This window comes from Pseudopipra pipra, chromosome 3, assembly GCF_036250125.1.
Source record: "Pseudopipra pipra isolate bDixPip1 chromosome 3, bDixPip1.hap1, whole genome shotgun sequence".
NCBI classification, from domain to species: Eukaryota; Metazoa; Chordata; class Aves; order Passeriformes; family Pipridae; genus Pseudopipra; species Pseudopipra pipra.
This window is the reverse complement of record NC_087551.1, coordinates 48,799,895-48,826,897: the sequence shown is the minus strand read 5'-3', so window position 1 is coordinate 48,826,897 and position 27,003 is coordinate 48,799,895. Positions and strand designations below refer to the sequence as shown.

Here is a 27,003-nt window from a genome sequence, read left to right as displayed (position 1 = left end):
GGCTGCGCAGAAGGGTGTCTCTCCTGATGTGACGGATAGGAATGCATTTTAGACCGAGACCTAATTCTTCTCAGGAAAAGTATCATGTTGGCTTTCTCTGGTCTGACAAAATAACAGCGTAAGAGGCTGGTTAGTGAGTAAAGGAAAAGGTTGTGTGGAGAAGTGAGGGAATGCCTACCATTGTGTTGTGCATTGAGGACCAGAAGTGGTCGTGCCCTTCTCCTGTGCCCTTCCCCAACCCCCTTGAGAAGAGCCCTATGGCAAGCTGGTGAGAAGTGGGTGTCATTCTGTTTCCCCTGACGAGGACCAGGACCTTTGTGGCACAGTACAAAAGCATGAATTTTAAGCTGAGAGTACCTTCTGCACAGGTGAAAGCATTACAGAGCTCTGGCACCTATTACCTCAGCAATCAGGGTACTGAGGGTGGAAGCTGTAGATTATGAGCACTTTCATAAATTGTTCTCAAAGTTCAGGCCCTAGTACTGACCCATACCCCGCTTCTGCTGCCTTCAACTCTATAAACAAATAATTAAAATGCTTACTTCTTTAAATGACAGATTATGTGGTTTATAGACTCTTTAATATAGCAGTCTCCTCCACTTTGACACATTTATTTTTATAAATACAGAACTTAATATATTGCTATTTCTATAATTAAATTCCTTGTTAACTGCTGAATCACTTAAATACCATGTGAAAAACATGATCTTTCCCTACAACTTATTTATTAGGCACCCTTTCACAAACTGAGGGAAAAGGTAATTTTCGTTACTTTGACACTTATATTTGACATTTGTTAGAGTTTTAAAAACAAACGAACAAACAACAACAACTAAACATGAAAATAGTGCCCAGTATTACTAAGGAACCAGAATTATTAGGGTTTTTTACTTTTTTTCCTCCTTTACACATAGTAATTCTAACACAGCCATTAACACAATTTGCATTAATGCAAATACCTAAAAACAGCACATGGAAGAAAGTATTTCCTGGCTGAATATCTAATGCTGTGCTTCAGTTGAGCATGGTGACTGAGTACCACCAAAACCTGAAGACTAATTTACAGTTCTCATATTTGACAGGGCTTCATACATTATTGCTGTTTTGTAATACATACATATAACATTTTAAAAATAAAAGCAGTCTGCTTCTCAGTGATCAAATTTACTACCTATCATGAAACTGAGAAGGATTCCAGACTAAATCACTGAAGATGGAAAACTGGAGAAAATATGCAAGATATATGGAGAAAACCCACTGCTAAATCTCATTTATATAAATGCAAACCATACTGAGAAAAAGCTAGCATATAGAAATTGACTATCACAGCACTCCCATGTTAATCTTCTTCAGAATGAAATTTTCAGCATTTAGCAATGAGATGTGCAATCCTTGAAGACCCAAAACCTGGAAGAACTCCATACTTTTTCTCATGTTACTGCAATATATATCTTTTATTTATTATTGTCTCAGAGGAAGAATGTTACAATGTAGTGTTTGAAGCAGCATTTACTTGGCAGCAGAGGACAAAGGATGCATACAAACACAGGCAGAAAAACAACTTTATACATAACCTCATATTCAGAACAAAAATAAATCCCACCAAATTCACTACTGAGTTCTTTTTATACTTATGTTGGGGAATATTTTTAAGGATTCTTTGCCTAGAGAATAATGTAGCTTGATAAAAATACTTTGCAGAGAACAGAATATAAAGCTATTTCCAATACTACTTATGAAGATAGGTCTGAGGTAGAAAGGTGGTCATGGCTTTCCTCTTCTGTAAAATGTGGGTTTTTTTCTTTTCAGAAAAACTACACTACATTTTAATAGCTGAAGCATTTATAGAAGCCAGCTTCTTCCCACCTTGACAATTTTGCTCCACTCCCTTGAGGGTAATACTTTGCATTTCTATTGAGCTTTTCAGACACTAACTAAGCAAGTCCTACATCACCTTAGCGAGTTAAGTACTATCATCCCCATTTTACAGATGGGAAAACAGAGGCAGAGTGGTTAAATAATTCGTGAAAGGGTTCAGAAAGAACTGGCACTGGTGCCAACACTAGAAGGTCGTCAACACGGTGCCTCACTCCTTGAGCAGCAGCAGTTCAGGAGTGAATACTGTGGGTGCAGGACAGTCTAGTTGGCAAAACTTCACAAAAACACTAGAAACTCCTGACCTGCTGTTTTAATGTCCTCTAGCATTTTTCAGTAGCAGTAGAGAATTTACAACTCTTTCAACACCATTTTGAGATAGTTTTCTTTTTCCTTCAGTAATAATTAAGAACAACACAGTTGTTCTCTACTAAACATGAAAGATATTGCATGCAGTTTTACCAATTAAAGGTATGTCCTGGAATTAAAGCAAGTGTCCATGCAGCATTGTAAACTGTGAAGGCATTAAAATCTCTTAGGATAATTTTAAAACTAGAGATCAGCTGATCAGTGATGTAACTTTTCCATAATTATCCTTACCAGAAGTACATAAATAAATGATTTCAAAGATAAGGATGATCTGCAAGATTACAATGCCAAATGACAATATCTAAGTGCATTGCAGTTTTGGAGAAAGTTCCATCGCTAATAGTATTGGAAAGGGCTTTCTAAATGTCTCTTCATTTCCAAGAGGCAGACAAAAGAAGGGGATCTCACAGAAATGAGCTTTACTTCATAGCCTGTAAATTCCAAAACTTGAAGCAAGTTTGGCACAGCAGGGAACAGCAAAGCTTTGTCTCTGAACAAATTTGGGAAAGATTACACTAACTTAGCTCTTACTAAAACCAACTTAAGCTATCATCTAAGTCCTCTTTTTAGCTATCTCCTGATTAAAAGTAAAGTAAGGCTTAAAAAAATAATCCTCCGAATGGAGTGTGTTGGCTGGAAACAACTAAAAGAAAGTTAAAATACCATTTTGGTAGACAAGAATGATGATTATGACTTGAAATGAGAGTTTACCTTGTTTAATTTAATTAAAATACTGTAGCTTGCATTCAACGGCAGTTTTTGTTAACCAGTAACAATAATGCAGATTATGGGAACTTCATATGTCAATGTTGAAAATAATACAAGGATATTTTCTGAAATCTGTGTGGTCAGATGGTTAGCATATAAATGATCAGTACAGAATATTACATGTGTGAGAATATAACTAAGAGTACTTTACAATGGAAAAGCAAAGAGCTGAAAGGAATGTATAAATGTAACGTTTTGCTCCAAACTCCTTATGCAGTTCTCTTTACGATTATCAAAAAGAACGTATATAAAGCCCCTGCCCCTTTTCCCCTGGCTGTATATTTATACAAATCAGTGACAAATATTCCACTGCTCATTAATTTACAGTTGCATAGAGAGGGAAGAAGGAAAAAAAAGATACTATAAAAACAACATCCTCATCTTTGGGTATTCAGTGTTTTACTATTTCAAGTTGAACACGCAGTCAGAGCAAACAGCATGTTCCAGGGTCCCATGCAGCCTTCTGATGAAGTGGAACTCACGGTTGGCAGTTTGTAGAAAAGGGCTGTGCTGCACATCAGGAAGCGCTGGTTGACATCCAAATGAACACTTCACATTGCCTGTCATGATGAGAAACAACCATGTCAGTACATGTTAACACACAGAGAAACCTCTAATTAATCTGGGCTCATTCAGATAAGGACTGTGACGTCATCTCACAAAACCTCTGTACTTTAAAAAACTAGATGTATTGGCCCAAGACTCAGCAAATCGCTGCGGCATATAAGCAAAAGAAATCTAATTTTACAATATTGCAGTGTTTGAAATTCATGTTGTGTGAGGCCCAAAGGACGTTAGTCTATAGAGCAGTAAATACGACTTACAGACTCTCTTCTGCACCCATATGAAGAAAAAAGTTTAGGCAAACTACTGTCCTATCTGAAGTCTAAGTCAAAAACGGAGATGATACAGATCTGGGATTTGGACTTGGCCCATTCAAATGTCAAACTTATTTCTAGGCTCTTGTTTCAGAATTCTGTTCCTGAACAGACAAATGTGCTCTCTCTAATGGTTGGAGAGGGTAGATTCTCAGAGAAACAGTGTGGGACACATATCATATTAAAAAAAAAAAAAAAAAATCAAATGTTTTTCAAGGGACATAGTCTTATTCACTGATAACACTGAAAGCTATTTCTGTGCTTGCTTAGAGGAAGGATTTCTGAAAAAAAAACAAACACCAAACTAGCTTAATTCACTAACTTATCAAGAGACTGAAATGGAAAGCCTGAGTTAACTGAGTGCAGGACCTGATTCATCTAATTCTCTCTAGGAATTCTGGTTTTGGAGGACAATCCTACTATCCCAGATTCTGCAATTCAAGAAACCATTCACAGAAAGTATTTCTGAATTTTTAGATATTCATTTTGGAGAGGTCTGACCTTGCAAAAAGTGGATTCATGGATAAGGTGGAGCAATTTGGGAGAGTAAGTAGACTTTCTCCCAACCACTTAATTCTTCTGAGGTCTCACACAGTAATTTGTGGTAGTTTAAAAATCTTATTTAACAATGAAACTTTGAAAGAACTCTGCAATTATGCAAGATTATCTTCTGTCATACATGGGCTCCAATGGCAACCTAAACCTATAGCAAGTGTTTTTCCTACTTCGGTTACTTATAATAGCAATTTAACTGATCATTCATACCAGTCATATTTTCAAGAACAAGTATCTAAATACTAGGTTGTTCTCCACATTTTTGTGAACTCTGAAAGCAGCCAAATTTCTCCTTTGGGTTTGTGAAGTGGTTGCCTATTGAGAGAAGTCAGCTTAATCTAATGCCTGAAGTGCTGTGTGGCTCCTGATCCTTGTCCACTGGTGCCCATGGATCCTGAAACTGGAGCAATAGGCACCAGGGCACAAGGACATATGGATGTCTTTGCAAAAACCAGCTTTGATCTTGCAAGCTGATGATGGCTTGGAACTAATTAGCCCTGATAAATGTAAGCTGATTCCATCTGGTCAGCAATGTAAAACTGCACATCATAGTACCTTTGGTAATGCCTAATCTAGTACAAATCTTCTATTACCTTTGTTATGCTAGAATCTTCCTGCTATATCAGTCTAGCTTCCAGACCTCTAGGGAAAAATATAGAAAAAACCCCACCCCACTTTGCCTTAATGCAACTTTTGCTTTACTGTTTCCATGACTATGTAACTATGTAACAATGTTTCATACCTGCGGTCTGCCAGTGAAACTTGCTGCAAATGAAACAAAAAATAGTTAGAAATTTACATGAATCTGCATCTTGACAGTTTAAAAACAAAGCTATTATCAGGAAAATATGTACTATAGAAGAACAAAGTGACTCTTATCATTAAAAGACTAAACATTTAATTAGAAATGTGTTTTAATGGATAATACCTAACTTTCCTCACAAATTTAATCTACTTTTAGCAAATTTATAGCATTATAAGTATGTAGATAACGTGAATTTTCCTGTGTTCTTAAGGGAGCTGATTCAGAAAGATTCCCTCCTTGATCTGCTCTTGTCAACAGAGTGGATCTCATGAGAGAAGTGGAGATTGGTGGCCATCTTGGCCACAGCAACCATGAAGCAATAGCTTAAAATCTGTGTTGACAGGAGAAAAAGTGTCAGCAAAACCTCAACTCCGGACATGAGGAGAGCAGACTTCAGGCTGCTCAGGAAATTAGTAAGGAAGGTCCCCTAGGAAAATGTTTCTGCAGGTGCTGGGGTCCATCAGTCTTGGTCACTTTTCAAACCACCTCCCGAAGGCACAGGAGCAGCAATTTCCAAAGTCAGAAGTCAAGCAGGCAAGGCAGAAGATCCTTGGCTGAGCAGGAATCTTTTCTTGGAAATAAGGCAAAAAAGAGAAGCGTATGCCCGGTGGAAGCAAGGCCAAGTAACATGGGAAGAATTCAGAGATGCTGCTTGCTGCTGTAGGGAGAAAATTTGTGTGGCCAAAGCTCAACTGGAGTTGAAGCTGGACAGAAATGTGAAGGACAATAAAAAGAGTGTTTTCAAGAATAATAATGGCAGTACAGAAATATTATTGCCTGTTACAGGATGAGGATGGTCACCTCCCAAACAGGGACAGAGACAAGGCAGAGGTGTTCAACACTTTCTTTGCCTCTGCCTTCAACACTGATGAAGGACCAAGGGTGTCTCAGTGCCCTGAACTAGAGGACCATGACTGTGAGAGTGATCAACTCCCAGTCAACCCTGAAACTGTGCGGGATCTGCTGCTCCAGCTGGATCCCTACAAATCTATGGGGTCTAATGGAATTAATCACAGAATCCTCAAAGAGCTGGCTGATATCGCAAAACCTCCCTCAGTGATTTTTGAGCCATCTTGGGAATCCAGAGAGGCCCCAGCTGACTGGAAGCTGGTGAATACTGTCCTGATTTTCAAGAAGGGATGAAGGAGGACCCTGGAAGCTACAGGCCTGTCAGTCTCACTTCAGTGCCTGGTAAAGTAACGGAAAAGATTATTCTGAGAGGTATTCTGGGAGGAAAAACACCTGAAAGACAACACAGTCATTGGTCACAGCCAGCACAGCTTTATGAGAGGAAAGTCCTGCTTATCAAACCTGATTTCCTTCTATGACAAGGTAAACCATTTAGTTGATCAAGGGAAGCCAGTTGATGTAATCTTTTTAAATTTCAGTAAAGCTTTTGACACTGTCTCTCACAGGATCTTTACGGACTAAATGTCCAGCACACAGCTGGATAAACACATCATGTGGTGGGTGAGCACAGAGCATAACAGTAAATGGGGTAACATCAGGCTGGTGACCTGTCACCAGTGGGGCTCACAGGGTTCCATCTTGGGCCCTGTGCTCTTCAACATCTTCATAAATGACCTGGACACGGGACTGGAAGGGATACTAAGCAAGTTTGCAGATGATACAAAACTGGGAGGAGTTGCTGACTGCCTCAAAGGCAGGGAGACCCTGCACAGAGACCTCAACAAATTAGAGGACTGGGCAATCACCAACCGTATGAAGTTCAACAAGCGAAGGTGCCAGATTCTGCACCTGGGATGAGGCAACTCTCTATGTTTGTACAGACTGGGGAGTGAAATGCTGGAAAGCAGTGCCACAGAAAGGGACCTGGGGGTCCTGGTCGACAGCAAGCTGAATATGAGTCAGCAGTGCCCTGGCAGCCAGGAGGGCCAACCGTGTCCTGGGGGGCATCAGACAAAGCATCGCCAGCTGGTTGAGGGAGGGTATTGTCCTGCTCTGCTCTGCACTGGTGCAGCCTCAGCTTGAATATTGTGTGCCATTTTGGGCACCACAAGAAAGATGTTAAGCCATTGGAGAGTATTCAAAGGAAGGTAACAAGGATGGTGAAGGGCTTTGAGGGGAAGCCATATGAGGAGCGGCTGAGGTCACTTGATCTGTTCAGCCTGGAGAAGAGAAGACTGAGGGGAGCCCTCATCACAGCCTACAACTTCCTCATGAGGGGAAGAGGAGGGACAGGCACTGATCTCTTCTCTGTGATGATCAGTGACAGGACCCGAGGGAATGGCCTGATGTTGTCGCAGGGGAGGTTTAGGTTGGATATTAGAAAAAGGTTCTTCACTCAGAGGGTATTTGGACACTAGAACAGGTTCCCCAGAGAGGTGGTCACAGCACCAAGCCTGACAGAGTTCTAGAAGCATTTGGACGATACTCTCCGATATATGGTGTGACTCTTGGGGAGGGTCATGTGCAAGGCCAGGAGTTGGATGTGATGATCCTTGTGGGTCCCTTCCAACTCAGCATGTTCTCTGAAGACCAACGACATTAAAAATGAAGTAAAAGAGGCATTGTATCCTCAGTGGATCTGAGGGACAAAATTAAACACAACTACAAAAACAAACAGACAAAACCAAAACAAAAACCAAAAAAACAAAGCCACCAAACAACAAAATCCACCCTTATAAGCACTGCTGCCTTACTATATGAATAATTGCTTCATAAGGGATATTTGGAGTAAATAGAAATACTGATTTCAAGATGATTTATTACCTGAAATCCACGAAAACAAATATAGCAACTAAGACAACTGTCTCTATTATACAGCCAAAAGAGATAAAAAATATCAAGATCTAGATGCTAGTAACTTCTTAATGAAAGCTGCAGCCACAGCAGAAGAGACATAGTAGAGATGAGATTGTCGAAGAAATCGGGGCTTACTTTTTTTTATATAATTGGACATGAAATGTTGCACATGAAGGCTGTTTTGATAAAATTTAGCTTGGGTATAGCTAAAAAAGGATAAGGATGCTATTCCTTAAGGTTAGGAATACAGTGATGCCTAGAGAGTCTGTGGAGTCTGAGTCATTTAAAGTTTTACAGAACAGGTTAGACAACTGTCTGTCTGGGAAGACGGATCCCTCTCAAGTGGCCACAGGAAAAGATGGAATAGATGGTCTGTCATGGTCTTCTCTAGAAAAACTCAGAGTTTAATGTACTTTTTTGGGAAGGACAGACTAATAATCTTCATTCCAGGCTTCTAAAACATGTAAGATATGAGTCTTACATGGTTAAAAAAATATACTCCCCAGTAAAACATGTTATAGCATGACTGAATGAGAGCAAATGTAAGAAGTACCTACTAACTGGGGCAATGTGGTTTAGCTTGACTTCTGCAGCAGCATGTCAATGACAAAGGGAAAAATCACATGAAGTTTGGAACTGTGATTTCTTTTAATCTTAAATGCTCAGATACACTTCACAATACAAAGGGATGTGGGGCCATGATTTTCACTCGCAGTACCCTCCTGCCTCATTCAGAGTGTTTGTTCATAGAATCAAAGAACTTTTTTTCTGTGTTTCCCCACTGTGGAGAACAGCCATCACAGCCAAACACCAAGCTTGCCCTAACACAAAGCAATTTGCTTTAAATTCATCTGGGCCAAATGACCGTGTACTTGTATACTCCTTGTATATGCAAAACAGTAATTTGCAAAACTAAGAACAAATACTCAAGTTGCATTTTCTACTGATTTGTATACACACACGTGACCTCGAATTGTGCTGAGGAGCTTCACTATCTGTTGACTTTGAGATGCTTCTTGGAATCAAACCCTCAATATGCAAAAAGATGGCCTCTGAACTACTGAACTCACCAAAAATCAAAAAGGTCAGCTGAAACAAGACCTTTTTTACTAGATCCAAATTTGCTTTCTCAAAACATGCAAAGTGCATCTTCTGTGATGCAGTTGTTCACAGCCAAGCAACATATGCACAAGAGACAGAAGGGATATTTTAACAAGTTTCACCAAGTTTATGAAATAGCATAGAGTTCAATCTTGATGCTTCCAAAAGGACTGCACATAAACACCCTCTCTCTTACTTGTGATTTTGAAAATTGACCATCATTATTACATTTCATTTCAAAAAATTGTTGAAAGTTTGAAAATATATCAAAACTTTCACTATTGTTTTTCTAAGGTAAGAGAGCTGCAAGATATATATGTACATATGTACGTATTTAACAAAACCCACTAAAATACATGAGATAGCTCCTCACTTTTGCAAGTGTAGTGACACTCTACAAGGGGCAGGATCAGTGGAAATGTATGTTAGCTAATACAAGACATGCATAGGAAATAATTGGTTCTCCTTTTGATCTCTCTTTAATAGACATTGAATAAAATACCAACTTCCAATGCATTTAAGCAGGGAAAGGTGTTATGTTCTGCATTCACAGATTTCCTCTGGTCTGTTAGTTTAATAACTAGTTCAATAATTAGTCCAGGCAGTCAGGACTGGGCTATGTTCCCTCCCGTTGCCTAAGGACTTTTTTTTCCTCCAAACTTTATTACAGAAACTCCATTCAGAAATTCTGAATTTACATTCAAGTTCTACAAAAGGTTTCTATCAGAAGCTAATGAAATTCTAGATTTCTCTTCCCTTACATGGGCACAGCTGGAAATTCCATATTGAGCTATAGGCTTTTCTTATAGTGAATCACTTCCACTTAAAACAAGAACATTTGTTTACTTACCTTCACAAATAGTGTCTACTGGGGAATTTTAAAGAACAGATTTATGTAACTTGCATATCTTGACAAGAAAACTCCTTAGAGATATTTTTCCCTATTGAATACTGCAAGAATGACATTTTTTCTTCAAAAGACCACCTCAAATTCAGTACTATTCTCAGAGACATATTTTGTTAAACTTACAGCAGCAAGCTGGAAATGTGTTGTTGATTTGCTCCATAACATCTGTTAGATCTGTGTTGGTATCATGAGGTGGAACTAACAAGTCATCTGCAGATATGACAACAAATAAATTAATTTTGTAACACAAGGAGAAAAATAAAAAAAGGGACCACAACACTATAAAAGGCATTCTCATCCAACCTTCCACTTAAGTACACCTTTATATTTCAAGGGAAAACACTACCTGAAACCTTTGTAATATGCAGGAACTGTCATTGATAACTGCCAGCCTCAGGAGAAGAGGTGAAAGTTACATTTTGATTTGCAGCAGAACTCATTTCTCTTTTATTAAAGCTTAATCGTCGCATTCAAGACTTAACTAGAAGGAGTTGCCAAGAAAAAAGCACTATATAAAAATCTATAGTTAAAATAAATAAAATGTTTACAAGATCAGGGAGTTAAACTCAGCTGCTCAATTATAATTCTGTTCCATTTTCAAATGATTTGTCATGTAACTTTCTGAGTAAATACACCATCCTTTTCCTGAAAAACCCCCAACATGTATCTTTTAGATGGTAGCAGCTATCTGAAAGAAATGTACCAGCCATTTCACTGGTGTTAAAATCCTCTTTGTTACTTCTTTGTCAAATGCTGCTTAAAATTAGCCAAGAGAATGGTTAGGGAATGCAACTGGCTCTGTTTCTGAAAGTCTTATTAGACAGCATCTCTCATAAATCTACCATTGCATGAAATCAGACCCAAAGAAGTCCTATGTTTTTACAGACAAAGTAAAAACATATGTCAATGCTGAATTAAAGATTTCCAGTGTACAAGAGAATACTTTTTCTGTTTTCCACAGAAATAATTTTTAATCTATAATCCAAGGCTTAAAAACAAAAAAAGAAGCAAACTGCATCTAAGCTAATTTGAGAAAAATCTTTTAATTTTTCCCCTAATTTTGAGCACTCAATGGTCTGTAGTTATTTCTGCTAACTCCCAGTGAAATTAATGAGTTATGATATTGGAGAATTTAAAATAATCTTTCAAGAGATAAATCCCTTCATGTGCAGAGGCTGTACCATAAATAGTGAATAATTCCTAAAGATGTAAAGCCTTTGGGAGTGGGAACATCAAAATACCAGGATAAAGAGAGGTTACACATGAATTTCTAAAGCAGACGGAAGCATAGATTACGTGACTTGGACATATGTTCCTGGATCTGACAGATTACTTGGATCCATTTGTACTGTAGGACAAACAGTTGTTGGTCATTTCAGTCCAATGAAGGCTGGTTCCCTTTTCATTGAGCATGGATTTGCCCAGCAAATTCACTTGGTCAAAATGGATGGGACCAAGGAGTCTATCAACAAAAGTCTGTAATCCAGAGTCACATCATTTCTATGATACCACAGCTGTTTGAAGTGTGGGGAAGCAACAGCTCCAGCTGCATGAAGCAGAAGCATCACAAGATCGGTTCCTTTTCATTCGTAAATCTTTTGAGAAGATGCCAACAAATCTATTCAGTAGTCGCCTACAGACCCATGCAGCACATTATCTGATCAAAGCACTTACCTGCCTGATGAAATTGTGAGCTTGTGTCTTCCTCGAGTGAGTAGCTGAGGGCAGAGTGCTGGGGCGAAGCACAAGGGGAGGAGCCATTAACCCGGGAGTCTGACTCAGGCTATGTTAAAGACAATAAGACACAAATTTAGATTATTGTATCCACAGAAGTTAAGTGTGGGGCTGTATGCAGCCATCTTGCTCCTTTCCTTTTTTATTTGTTTTCTTTTTTGTTCTCCAAGCTATTGAGAGTAGGCTTAGGTCTATATAACTGTTAAGAGGGGAAAAAAAAACAACCAAAAATTTGTTAAAAGAAAATTTAGACTTTAGTATAGTACTTATGAGACTCCAGTTGATGGTCTTGATAAAAACAATGTTCTGTTGCAAGCATGCATCAGAGAAACACAGTGTAATGTACAACTCACACAGTTTGCCAAGGCTCTCTGTCCAGCTCTGCAGAAAGACCACACAATGGGATTACTGGGGTTGTATTTATATGTATGAATATATACATCCATATACACATACACAGGGGACATTCAGCTGAGGTCCCCTGAGAAGCTTTACAAGGATGACTAGTCATGCTTAGAAACAACTGTTCCATTATGAACAGTTTTGTAAAACTCCAGAATCAAGTGAAGACTAAAGACAGATTCAAAACAACTTTGCTATATCTAAAAAGCCATCACTCTTGCTGACGCTGTTTCTCAAGAGTGTGGGAGACATCAAATTTGCAGGAAAAGCACTACTATGTAGTCTTCTGAAAATTACAAGGAGGAACCTATATACTTTGAAAACAAGCTTTTCTGGACTCTTAATTTCACTTGAATAACCAAACACCTAAATTCTGCATTACATTTAGCTGTAACCACGTATGTGCTTGAGATTACATATAAGTATACATATATGGACACAAAAATAAGAAAAGACCATAAGACTTCTTCACTATAACAACTTAACTATTGGAAGGGACCTTGCTCAGGCATTTTTTCCTTTCTTTCCCTTCTTTCTGGTAAAAAAAAATCCTTTAAGGAAGAGAGTAGTAATACAATATTTGAGCTCCAGAAGTGATTGTTCTGAAAAACACAGAAATAGGTGAAATAGTATTTACATCTGCGGTGGATGCAGCTGAAATGGTTGCTGCTATCATTTATCTTTTTGATTGCAAATTCTCAAATGACTTCCAAATAGCTTAAAGAGCAGGTTATTTAAGTAAAACTATTAAAAGCAGATACTGAAGTAATAAAAAAAGCAATTGGTTTTAAGATTTTTTTGAAACTGAGCAAGTACCTAGAACAGCTACAAAACTCAATGCAAAGAGTTAAAATACAGAATGGCTGTTAATTTGCACACAAGTTTTCTCCTTTGCACCTCACAGCCTTAATTGCAATACTCCATTTTTTTGAGATAACTTACAGTTTAACAAAAAAAATCTTCAACAAAGCAAAAGATTGTTGAACAATGAAAGATACTTTTTCTTCCATAGACAGTAGTTAGAAGGAAATGGTCCCTTGAGCACTCAGCAAACCATTTTTTCTCCTCTAAATCTCATCTCTTTCAGCATAATAATACCAAGTACCAGCTCTGACTAAAAGAATAAACCAAGAAATATTGCTCTGCATAGAAGACAAAGAAAAATGGAAATGTTTTCAAGCCAAAGAAGGGTTTCACTGTCAAGATACTTCTATGAACAGTGAATTACTATCAAGTAGCTAAGTAATTTGCTACTCAGCATCAGGCTTCAATCCAGCTACAGAGTCTAGGAACAATGAGTGTGGTGATTTTAAATCAGTGAAGCCTGGGGTAAATAACCCCAGGCAACTCTGTATAGCCAGGAAACACTGTTCAAGATGATGTGAGAGCTATAATGGTAAAGAGCTAAGGCAAATTGTTCAAGGGTTGAGAGTCACTTCAATACAGAACAACGAAGCTAACGAGTGGCTGCTTGCTCACTTCACAAACAGATGAACAGTGAGAATGTGAATCATTCAAAATGCAAACTTGCATCTGGACTGGATCTCTGTCCCTCTTCAAGCAGTAACTATGGATTATGCAAAGATGACCGAGGGTGAATGAAAAGAGAAGATCTGTGTTGGACGTACAAAACTGCAGCACAGCAACACATGGACTAGATGAAGGATAGTGAGGTTCTGCAACGTCAGCACTAACTAGGATGGAAAGGAAATGCCTACAAACTCCTGTGATGAGTTAGTGAAGGTACCACTTAGGAGTACTACTGCAAATGACAAAAAAAGCACAGCAGAGCATTAAGGGCTCAGTGGATAAACTGAGAGAAAACAAAACATACTTGGAATACCTTACATTAACGTACTACATATTGCTGCAGCAGCCAGAATGAAATATGGCAGTTGGATTTAAAAACAAGACAGAACCCCAAAAAACGCCATCTCCTCCTAATCAGAGGGTAATGTCTCATTACTTCATTTTCAATTAAATACGGTGATAAATGTTACGCTACATATTTCCAGTGACTGCAATAACAAGAAAAGACAAAACAAAACAAACCTTTCTTCTTAAAAATTCAGGACAATACAATTAAGCCGCTGAAGAGTGGGGTTTGGAGCAGAGAGGGAAGGTTTGTGGTAGTGGTATAATAATCAGGTACTGGAAAATGTTAAATGCAAAATAGTTGAGGATATAGCTGCATGTATTTACATGATTTAAAGATTTTACTGGCAGAGAACCTGAAAAAAAAACCCCTGTAGAAAACCATTAATCCCAATTGCGTAACACCTACAAAATATGAGCAATTCCATCATCAACCCACTTCAGACATCATGAAGTTAATGTATTCTTATTCAAAACAACTCAGTGGACAACCCTTAAGACAGAAAACAAAAGCAAACAGCCCTCCATGTTACAATATGCCTGCTGCTGCTTCTTGAAAGGAATAAAAGCAGAGATACTGAGCATGCCTCTATAGGCATGAGGGGGAAGTTTCCATCTCCAGTCTCAGGGAGTTTTCAAACATCTTTTTAGGCAAAATCAAATAAAGATATGAAGGGATAGATAAGTTCTCCAGAAAACTCCAAAACTGGGGGATTTTTCTGTATTACAGCAGTTTTTAAAGCATTTCAAAGGAGATATTTATTTCAATGAGTTTTGATCTACAGTGCCTTATTTCACTGTGCATCCTGCTGATGTCTTTCCCAAAGAAGAGCCTGAAGTGCTCTGTGGCTTAATGGGTAGTTAAGACATACCTGCTCTTTTCTTGCCTTTTGTTGCTTTTGCTAAAAACCAAACTAAACCCCAAAATCCCCAATCTGGATAACAGGAAACCTCAAAAATGCCAATTTCCTTACCACATTCATTACAGAAGTTTCTTCTTGCTCCAGACTTATTCTCCCAGCTACAAAAGAAAAAAACCCCTTTCCTCTGCTCTTCTGATAAAGCTGTTCTGCTTTCAGTTGAAGAGGAGTTGCTGTCCCTATTTAGTCTCTTAAGTCTGATCCTATAGCTGTTGACAGATGATTTTAGCTCCTATTAACTTCAATATCAAATCCAATATGAAACCTCTATTCAGTAGCTCAGAAAAGCAGCCAAAAATCCAAACAGACTTTAAATGCCCTTCATAATAGGTCTCATTTTGACTTTGGAAAAGCAGTATCTATAAAGGCTGAAGAAAGAAAAAGGAAAATGGATTCTTTGTTTATTCTCTGTCTGATTAACATGTTGGTATCAAAGCTGTCACATGCCAGTTCTGTTTCACCTTCCTCTTCGGCACTCTAATCAATCAGGCAGACAAAAATGACAACATTCTGTGACAGCTACCAATCCTTTGGGGGTTGCTAAAATAAAAATAGTATGGTAACCTCGAAACTGTGACCTGAAGTAGACAAATGTGCAGTGAGGATACATGCATATTTCTGCTAAAGGTGCTCTCTAAAGAACGTCCTAGAATGCTCTCATCTAGATTAAACAGTTATTACATGAAAGTTTCTAAGTTTCACTGACTCTCTACCCAAATATCTTTGTGTACATAGACTCACTCCAATATTTAGGAGAAAAGAAGATCCAGTATTTTTTACTCAGTGGCAAGTTATTAACCCAAACAACAGTCAAGAGGCTGAGTGGAAAACACAAATGAAGAGACTTGCTGTTGATAGAAGAGACAAAGAAATATGGCATGGAATGCCAGCCATGACAAAGAAATTGCTCTAAGACAGTTGTGTCCATTAATACTAGTAATTACAGAGTTGTTATATATTTTGACATTGGGACTTATGAGTATCTTTCATGCAAATCATCCATTTCATTAATAAGAAAACATGTTCCTTATATCCACTAAAAATAATTGGGACAGCCATTAAAAGCAAAAGAAACAAATAAATATACTTAGATCCTTAGCTAGCTTCTGATAAAGTCCTTCCCCAAGCATTGAAAGCAATAAAGGCTTTCACAGACAGTAGTGGCCTAGCTGACAGAACAACATGCTGAAGAGTGGTCATTTTTTCAGAAAGGGGGCACTAATGGAATTCAGTGCTACTTCATAACTGATGTCAAAATAAAGAAATTTAAAAGAACATTACTAAAAATTTGAATTATTTATAATTTCTTAGTCTCCATCAGGGGAGTAGCTTCAACATCCTGGAAACAGCTTGCAAAATATCTGCTAAATAAAGTAAGGATACATGTAAGTAAGGCATATTGAAAAGTCAGAGATATATTATAAAAGCAATAATGCAGACCTTCTCATGAACTTGACTCTGTAACCTTCCACTTTATTAAATAACAGAGGAGAAACAGGAAGACCTTTGAAAATAGCACTTGGAACAATCAGAAGTACAGCATGATTCCCACAGAGAATTCCATCAGAAATATTGAAAAAGGTCATCTCTGTTCTACTTTACCCATCTGAAACCAAAAGCTGCAGAATGCCTAGAAAATTCCAAAGGCAGAAACTACTACCTCTCTTTATCACAACACACATATATACCCCAAAGGTCTTACTAAGAATATTATAAGGATTACAAAATTGTAAGATCATCCACAGCTACGTTATGAAAAAAAAAGTTTTAAAGGGTGAATAAGTATCATCTACAGCAGGAACTTAGGCCATTTTGATGGCTTATGCAGTCTGTTTCTTGGCTTAGTTAAATCCTCTGCTACATGTAGCCAGTCACTTGACTCATGGAAGGCAGGAATTATTTGCCTTACTGTACTCTGACCCAAGTGTAATGATTAGTTAGGAGAAAACATTCATACAAATGTATCTTCATCATTCAAGTGATGAATATGATATAGTACAAATTAACATCTCTAACAACACCTGGTATATGTTGCTGCTGTTATTTTTATAATCTAAATGTGCATGTGCTGACTTAAAAAGCAATCAACATTCCTTCCCCCCAAAAAGACACCCTACAATCTCCAGCATTTGCTAAAAGGCTCTTACCTCCAGCATTTACTTGTGTGCAAGAGCATTTTGCTGTAGCATATTGGTCTAAATATGCTAGCTCAAGAGGAACTGGATTTTTTATGTAATGTATTGCTTCTTTGCATTTCAGAGATATCTTTGGCCATCTGTCTCTGGCATTCTAAGAGAGGTTTGAGTGACTAACGGTGACAACCAATAAAAAAATTAATTAAGGAAAGATGCGAAAACTGAAGTCAAACACAGGATGCGAATGGCACCATTACTTGGAGTAGGGTACACATTTTCTTCCTATGCTTTTTAATTAACGAAAACCTATTGCTCTTGCTCTTGTTATTCTCAGTGTTTCATAAGTTACCTTGATCACTCCAGCACTTGTAACCATTTCATGCTCATTTGACTTTCACCATGGCTTAAACTAGAGGGTAGGGAAAAATATATCTTCCTGTTAGAAATGATTGATTGCAACAGACCAAGAGTGTATGGTTAAAATATCTGCAGTAAAATTGGAACACGGCCTTTGTTCCACCAAGAAATCCATCGTACAGCAACACCGGGGAAAGACATCAGTGTACACATACCTGCTCAAGTAGCTGCCGTAGTCGGTGAAGCTGAGACTCCAGTTGTTTATTGTGATCTTCCAATATCTGCATCCTTGCTTCCAAGCGACCTTTATGTTGCCTCAGGAGTTTAGCTTCAGCAATGAGCTCAGCATCTTCAGAAGCATGCTGAGGTAACACAACAGAATCAGGAGGTGATGCAAGAGGGTTTATTCCTCTCCGAAGATGTTGCTCCTTTAGTTGCTCATATTCTACCTGCAGACTCCTAGCATATTCAGAGGAGGAGGAGAATGATGACTTGATCAAGTAAATTCAAATAAAAAAAACTTCTTATATCAAATGATGTTATCACCTTCAACTAACAACACAAAAATCTCATACAAAGACAATGCCTTGAGTTGTGGTTTATGAGAGAATAAAAAAGGCAATGAAGTAGAACTAAATTATTTCTTCACAGACCCTCCCTCTTCTACTTAACAGAGCCAGGCTATGCACAACATATGCCTTGATTGGTGTTTTTTGCTAAAATCATGACTCCCAGGTCTTTCACATCTCCAACATAATACATGCATGGCTCAAACAACAATGAAGTGACAATTCAGACACCAGTAGGATGATTATGAGACCTTTGCTCTTCCTCAAGGTCAGCGATGATACGCTCCAACTCTCCTCGCTCTTCCTTCTCCACTGACTTGAGTATCTGAGCAGGACTCTGTGGCTGACTCACAGGTGACTCTCCTCCCAGCGTCTGACAATACTGCTGGATAAGGGCATGCTCATCCTCTCTAAAACAGTAAAACAACACAGATAAAGACAGAGTAGTAAAACATTTATTATCTCTGTCAAGCTGAGAGATTTTGTTTGTTTATGAAAAAGGACTAACAGAGAAGGAATTAAGCCTAAAAAACATACCGAAAGGAAACCGTATAAACAGGAAAAAAAGATTTATCTGTAGTAGTGTAAAAGATAATTTTGTTTAAATGTATGCATAAAGAACAAATGCTACTGCTGGTTTGAAAAGAAATTGAAAACAAGAATCAGAAATAATAAAACCCAAAGATGACTGATTTGAAATTCCTTAAAAGTAAGTAAAACAAACAAGCTATTTGCTAGATTAGATCCTTTTTTTTAACCATAAATAGGTGACATTTTTAATATTTTTGAGGAGATAATTTTGGTGTGTTCAATTTATCTAAGAAAATTAGAGAAAAAAACCCCACAGAATTCTCCAAGAACTCAAAAGCAATGAATCATCATGTATCTAGCTAACACTGTACACTGCACAAAGGGATCGACAATGCTTCAAAAATAATGCTACAGGTTTTGAATTAGCACTATATTTTCCATTTTTCTCCCTGTTTTGATATACGCATACAATACATTGAAATTCTCCATGGGCAGTAGATCTCCTCCTTATAGATTCAGGGAGAGAAGTAAACTATAACACTGTCCTCCTCTTGACTTGCATGAAATTACCTCATGGTACCGAGATATAGAAGTCCTGATACTTTCAATTATGCTTTAACATCCAAGTGAATTTGGTTTTGTATAGATGTACCTTACTTCCCTACTTGCTGGCTTTTCTCGATAAAGTCAGATGGACAGAAAGTGAAGGATACCATGTCCTAAAAACAGTTTGCTTCCTTGCTTACTCAAAAAGGATGAGTCAACAGCAGAAAAACATACACTATTCTTTTTTTTAAGAGAGAAATTGCTGCAGGAGTATGAATGCTGAAGAAAACCCTTCTTACAACCACCTTCTTTGCCTGATTACAAACCAAAGACTGCATACCCTATGAAACCGTGAAGTATTGTCCCTACATAGTTTACCCTAAAGATCTCCTGCAGTTAAAGCATGATCAACAACAGAGAGACACACATGGGCAGTATGAATACACATGTTCAGATATCACTTAGAAAAGAGACTTTTTCATATGAAAAATATTTCTTATGCTAACCTTTTCCCTCCTACTGATGGAAAGTAGCAGTTACGAATTCTGCTATTAACCAATTATGGAATGAAAAGTAACCTCAAGGACTGCCTTTGAAAACTCATGCAAAAAATAGGAAGTTCATTATATGCAAAGCATTTATTTTCCAAATAAAAGTGTAATGGAGCTTTTCAAGAGGCTTTTTAAAATTTCCTGTCAGTCAATTTAACATCTTTCATCACAGAAGATCCAAATGTACAGTCTCATTTGAATGATAAAAACAGTTATTTAGAAAAGTACATCCTGGAAGACACAGCAGTTGTTTCTGTGGTGAGAAATAATCTATAAATAAATGCATGTACAAGTAAAATATATTAGATGTTTTAAAGGCCATGTATGTGGATTGGGGGTTTTCTCAGAAATAAATTTGAACTCTTGGGACAAAAGGAGGAAACTCAAGTGACAGGAACAAATGAGAGTTGCATACATACTGTTTGTGTAATGGAAGACCCTATTTTATTCTGCTGAAATAAGATTTTTTGGTAGCTCAGTATATCAATATCCTTTTAATATCATCAACAGTATTAGAAGCAAGACAGAATAGCCAAAGATTTAATAAGTACTGATTCCTCTTGGAATCTTGTCTCTCTTAGAAATTTAGACTATTACAATCAAAGAAATGTACATCAAGTAACATTATGCCCTGACAAAAAACTTCAAACAAAAAAAATACAGCCTATGAGAGTTCTATCCACTGGACTAGGAATCTAATTATTAAAAATTACTAGAAACTTCAAAGAAAATAATGCCTACTCAGTTATTTTTTATCTGTCTTGGCTGTAGTCAGTACTAAACTCATGAGAAGAAATGACATCATGGATCTTCCCTACAAATAAATAAATTTAATTAATTTTTCATTAAGCACATCGATATAATTTAAATACAATTGGGGTTATATGTGCATTTAAGTCTTTCAAAATAATTAGTGATATCCAAACAGTGTTATCTGAAACATAACAGTGCTCCTTCTTTTTTTCCCCTTACCTATAAAAAAGGCAAGGCCTCTTACTGCTTTCTCTTCTTTAGTACTTAAGTGATCTCAGGGAAATTCATCATTACTCACTATTATTTTACATTAGTCTACTTAAAACTAAAACAAAGGCTAGTGCAGTTAATGGCTTTTGGATCAGATCCCAATGTGATAATGAAAATCTCATGGTACTTATCCACCCTTTAGCCATCTTGACAGAAAGCCCCTACTCTTTATAACTAAATTTTTGCCAAAGTGATGTAACATCTCTGTAGGTTTCCAACTCTGCTGCACAGCCCTGCAAAATGTGCAGAACACCCTCACTGTGACCGAAACAGCCACAGTAATCCAAGAATGCTGGCAATTCAGTGTCACATCTTCAGAGAGCACAGAAAAACAGTGTTAAAGCAGGCTAGTGAGAGAACACAGCTTTAACATCCAGGCTTCAGAACACTGTTTACATGTTAATTTAAGTGATACTATGTAACTACACATACAGCCTTCTTTTGTTAAAGGGTGTTGATGATGTCAGGAAAGTTTGATGATTTAGTTTAGTCTAGTAATTTTAATCAGGCATCAAAAAGCTGCTGTCTACATTTTAAAATTATGAATTAATTTATAAACAAATACATAGGTCATCTAAAATGGATCTTTTTAAAAACAGAACTCTGTAAAGCTGGATTTATTATATTTATTTAAATTTGTTAAATCTGAGATTCTGTTAAAATTTTGCATTAGGTGTAACCTCATTTTTTAATGAAACTTATAAACCCCTTAGCAAAAGAAAGAGACTACCAGTAAATGCCTAGATACTTTTGACTGTATTGTGATCCAGTAGGTGAGATCAAAACAACTAAATAGAGATAATTTTATATTTTGGTCTCACAGTTATTAAGTCCAGAAAAATTTCATTTCCCTCCTCTCCCACTGGTTCATAGTCTCAGAAAACATACTGAACAGGCTGCGAATATTGATTGCTCTTTTTTTAGGCATCACGCGTTGCAAATGACAGCAGGCTTTTTCACAGACTGGAGAAAGCACTTGATAAAGGATGTTTTCTGAAGGAAAAGTGTATTTTTACCATGTGTTCTACAACTCTGGTCTGTCTTGCAAAATTACTAGCTCAAAAAACCAGAACCTTGAACCTGCATCAACAACCGCATGATTATAATTAGAACAGATTCATTAGTAGCACAGGAGTCCAAGGACAGGGCTTCAAATGACCTACAGCATAAGGTCATTGTTCTATGCCAGGCAAATACTTTAATTTTGAGAATATGGGACTCTGTTCTGCAGAAGTGGTAAAAGATGGCAATCAGTAATCAGAATAAAAGCATCAAGTCACAATGAACTCCTCGCTCTTTCTTGGTGATTATTCTACTGAAGACCCTGTGTGCTTTGAGAAAAAACTAGAAGTACACGAAGTCCTTCGACAGCAGAGGCTGCAGTTCCTTTTCTGCATTTCACCATAGCAGAAAGCAGCAAACAACACATCCCAGAACGTCAGACTTGAAAGAAGTAGATCTCAAAGGAAAAAACACTCCCATAAAGAAGCCTAGGGAAAACAGCCTTTGAAATATCCTCTTCTCTTTGTGGATATATATTTTCAAGAGATCTATTCCAAAACATACATTATGCACAGAGGAAGCAAGAGGCAAATAAAGCTGCATATAGCTTCCCTTTTATTGGCCTATGCTATGGAAAGAAAAATTCAGATCTCCTCACTGTCACTTTTCGTCAGTGCATTATTTTACCTAAGAAAACTGACTGCTAAATTGGATTTGAGATAGCAAGATGTGGCTATATGCGAACTTACTGCATTGGCAGCTTCCATTTTTGCTGTAGCTCTCATACTAAGGCACCATGCATTTTTATCCAAATAAAGTGTATCTAGAACTCTGATGCTATGAGAAATATTAGAATAAGGCTGAAGAAGGTACTTTAAAGTGCTTTGCCTTTAACTTACTTGTTCTTCTCCTAATTTTACTATCACGTGAAACTAATTTCTCATTGTGGCAAGATACCTTCTAAGCATTTACATCATGTCAAAGTATTCAGGTACTACATACTGGGGCTCCAGTTTGACTTCCAACACATTGAGTAGCAGTGCCAGGTAAAAGTGTCACAGAAATTAAACTTCAGATATGTTCCAACTCTGCCTTAAGATGAGTGTGAAACAGCATCAACAGTGCTGCAGACATGAAGAAAACTGGCAGTAAGGTAATTAATGAGAAAACAGCTATTAAACATTTACATTTATACTGAAAGTATTTATACTGTGTTCAGTGCAACTGTCTTCAGTATGGGATAGATAGGATAGTTCATACATTACAGGAATAAGTTGCACTCTTTTCCTATTTTCCTAATGATTTTTATTTTCATTCTACTACACCGTGATTTATCAAATTGTGAGGCACAGCTTTCCGTTAGGGACACTATTTATCATTTTTTGTTGTAAAGACCTCATTTTTTCCTTATGCTCATCTTCATTTGTGAAGATGCACGTCTGCTTTAAAGATAGAGATGTTTTTGCATTAATTAAAGTCAAAGAAAATTCATCACAACAGCCTAGCCTAAACATTTATAACTGCTGAATGTATTGAAAAAATTATATGAAGGAAAAAAAATTTTATTCAATGTATTTGTACCAGAAAATCATGCATGAGAGCATTAGAATGTTAGTTAAGAAGCTGGACATACCACAGTAGAGACTGTACCTTTTCGGTTTTTTCTACAAGTATTTTTCTGATTAAGGAAAATGCATTTTTAATGGAATTCACATATCTTTACAGAAGGAGAGGGTTATAAAAGCTTACTTAGATAGAAGTCATAATGACTTTCAAGAAAATAGGTTAGTTAAAACTCAAGAATTTTCTTTGAAGAGTGATTTCTTAATCAAATGGCATATAGCAAAACATTCCTGAAAATAAAGTCATTATGTTTATCTGACAACAGAAGTTCTCTTATTCAAATGTAGATGACTTCTTACATCTTTGAATCATGAAAAGTGTTAAAAGTACTGTTGATGAACTTGTGAACTTGAGAAGACCAAAGCAGAAACTTTCAATATCAAGTGGAACTCTGCCTCTGTTCTAGGTTTACAGTCAACTGAAAGACTCTTTATGACCAATAAAAATAAGTAAAAATAAGATCACAAAACATAACTCCACTTATGGGAAGCAAAGAATTTGATTTCCAAACTAGTAATCATTTCCTGAATGTTTGAAATGACACTGTAAAAGCTATATTTTAGAATTATAATCCTAAATTCCCCAATGTTTCAACAACTTCTGATCCAAACTAGGATACCAACTTCACAGCTCTGTAGATCTCTGGAAAAACTTCCTCATCAAAAGGGCTGTCAAGCATTGGAACAGATTGCCCATGGAAGTGGTTGAGTCACCACTGAGGTATTTAAAAGATATAGATATGGCACTTAAGGCCATGGTTTAGTGGTGGACTTGGCAGATGTATGGTTTACAGTTGGACTAATGACCATAAAGGTCTTCTCCAACCTAAATGATTCTATGACAGTGGCTTAAACTTTAAACCACAGGCCTTCAGGATTTCGAGTACTTCAGTATTTACGCCTTAATGAAAGCATAGATCTGCAAATAAAACAGAAGGTGCTGCTGGGTACAAAGTTACTTTCTTGTCCATATTTTGTTTGTGTAACAGTCCCCTTTTGATGACAGGACTGAGACCCAAATTCAGCGGTCCCTCTCACATGTTGATACACAAGCTCTCTATGTTGATTCTTTTTCTAAAATAAAGGTAAATTTTTATAGATGAGCAAGGAAATTGCATTAAAATCAATAGGTGATGTGCCAGTAAAAATTAAGCATATACACCGCCCTTTTACTATTGGGATGAGTGGTTGTTTGGTCTTTATGTATGAGTAGGCTCATTAATTGCAAAATACACAACCCAAGTGTATGAGCATTTAGCTGCTTTCAAGTTTTCAGCTTTCCTGCCAAATGACAGTTTGTTTGCTCTTTTTTTTCAAAAGGGCTGCATTTCTCTCACTGGTGAGTGTGCCAATGACAGAAACACATGAAAACAGTTCACATGAAAAAAAGTTTTATTTGGTATGCAAAGAGGGTTAATTAATCAGGAAAGAGAAAACATTTAAAGGAGGTCACATGCTTCTTTGAAGCAAAATATTTTACTACACTCATGAGTAGAATAATTAATTGATTTTATTATTTATAATAATTTCATTATTAGATTTAAAAAGAGTAAATGAAAGTATTACTGAGACCAATAGCATTTTCCAACTAAAGCTGAACAAGAACAACTTTGGTTTCCTATTAAAAAATGCTGATGGTATTTGTTAATAATTTAGAAGAGGCAGTCTTACTATACTGATTTAATTAACTGAACTGATGATACAGTGAGGTAAAACATTCGTATAATTTTACACTGAAAAAAGTTGTACTTAATTTATCAGCAATTCAAGGGGTTCCACGCCTTTCAGGTTCATCAATGCATTTCAATGAAGGTTTTTACAATATAAGTGACAGACAATTCAAAAAAAAAGAAAACTGTTGATAAGATTAACATAGGACTATGCTTATATCCCCAGGTATAGACAGCAAACCGAAATATGAACAGGAAGTAGCAAGACTCTTTGGGCTCTGCTGAATCTTCAAAATACAGATGCTTTTTTATTTTAATGAGAAAGCTGACTGGGACTTAGCAAAAGCTTTTGACCCACTCCATTGTCCAACACAGAAGGATTTCTTTTCTTTTATATTATGGTAAAAGCAGAAAAAGGTTACGAACTAGAACCTATAGAGCTATGGCTTTTTATCAGTCATGTAAAATATGCCTACTTTTGAAGCAGAATGGCTGACAAATGTAGAGTTCCTGTACATCAACAAGTGAACATCACCAATTTCTACAACTGGTGCTTGGAATTAAATTTATGCAGGCATCCTTGGGGTCATACTTATCAGCTGCTTTCACTGGGACAAAGTCCTGTGTTAGAACTCATGAAGATTATACCACATAACCAAAGTTGCTGACAGTCTTAATAAGTCTGAGTTACTTACACACTTCCTGTGTTAGAACTGCTGTCCATGAGGAAGGAGCCATTGGTCCTTTCCATCTGTGCGAGCCTGAAAGGAAAGACCACACCTTTCAGAGAACATGCTGCACACTTTAAACAGAAGTAATATGAAGATCAAGTCTGCTTAGAAACAGCTCAGGTATGGCAATCTTTGATTAAAAGATTAAATGATTAAAAATAAACTCCTAGATTTTGTGGCAAAGACCTAAAATCCAGAGGACTCTTATGAGAAACTTTCACTATGATTAACTAATTCTACTTGCCAAACAATGAAGAAAAAAATGTATTTTCTATCTCTAGTATAATTATCATTAGCATTACCAAAACTTCCATGGTAAAATTAGTTACAGATGTTTTTGCAGATGGTTTTCTTTTTGAATTTTATAAAGCTGGACTAACAAAAGAGGATGAATACTTTTTAAATACAGCACACACAACATCTGAAATTATACTTGGCAAATAATATCACACTGTGGACAGACAAGTCCTGGAAAACAACACAAAAAGCAGTGTAATTGCAGGGAGTCATTGCCTATAGTTCCTCATTTTGGAAGAAATTAATCTAAAAAGACTACATTATTAGACTGTATATATAAGGTTACACAGCTCTTCAACATGACAGTAGAATTTTTTTACCTATTCAAGTTTCCAGGAAAGAGATACCTTATGTACAGAAGACACATACATAAAAATCTAGGAACACTCAATGCTCTGCACATATATTTAACTGCACCAAATACAGCTATTTCCTTTACTATAAAGATATCTTCACTTCACATATATTTTTGCAAGTGCATTAGACATTAATCTTCAAATTTCTTTTTGAAAGCAGTGCGCAAGGCCCTAAAGAATTGGGAACTCGGGTGTTTTAATATGCAGCAAGTTTGCCCATATGTACATTTGTTACTATTCCTCAGGGTTGAAGAAGAATAAATGAAGGCCACACAGGATGACATTGTCTCATCCCACCACGGTTTGGGTGGGACATTGTGTTTCAATACCTCCCTCAAAGGGAAAGACAAGCTCCAAAGTGACTAAAGTTAATCAGATAATCTCTGCTCTGGGGCATCTCAAACAGATCTACTTCACAGTAAGCAACATGCTTACAGTCACCTTTATAATGCTGCAAAGCTCAGCATCTTCAATTCTTTGATGAAACAATCTTAGAAATTAATCTTCACAGTCCCTTTGTCACATAGGAAAGTAGTCCAACCCCCAGTATTTTTTAGAGCTGGGAGCCTGAATCTCTTAGTGAGTAATAAATATCTATTAGTATTAAATATCATCACGTTTACCATCTCCATCATTAATAAGGATTTGCTGTGAAACC

General features: G+C 37.0%; 1 protein-coding gene across 7 annotated transcripts in view; it reads right to left on the bottom strand.

Annotated features, from left to right (window-relative positions):
• Positions 1-1,435: 1,435 nt before the first annotated feature.
• Positions 1,436-27,003, bottom strand: part of UTRN (utrophin) — a 369,967-nt gene continuing 344,399 nt past the window's right edge. For all 7 annotated transcript variants that reach the window (XM_064649024.1, XM_064649025.1, XM_064649023.1 and 4 more), the window contains 7 exons: positions 25,657-25,722; positions 18,268-18,426; positions 17,663-17,906; positions 11,699-11,807; positions 10,148-10,234; positions 5,188-5,210; positions 1,436-3,572 (listed from right to left, as the gene is read on the bottom strand). In XM_064649024.1, the coding sequence (XP_064505094.1) occupies positions 3,564-3,572; positions 5,188-5,210; positions 10,148-10,234; positions 11,699-11,807; positions 17,663-17,906; positions 18,268-18,426; positions 25,657-25,722 (697 nt within the window). In that variant the 3' untranslated portion in view covers positions 1,436-3,563. The remainder of the gene's footprint in view (positions 3,573-5,187; positions 5,211-10,147; positions 10,235-11,698; positions 11,808-17,662; positions 17,907-18,267; positions 18,427-25,656; positions 25,723-27,003) is intronic.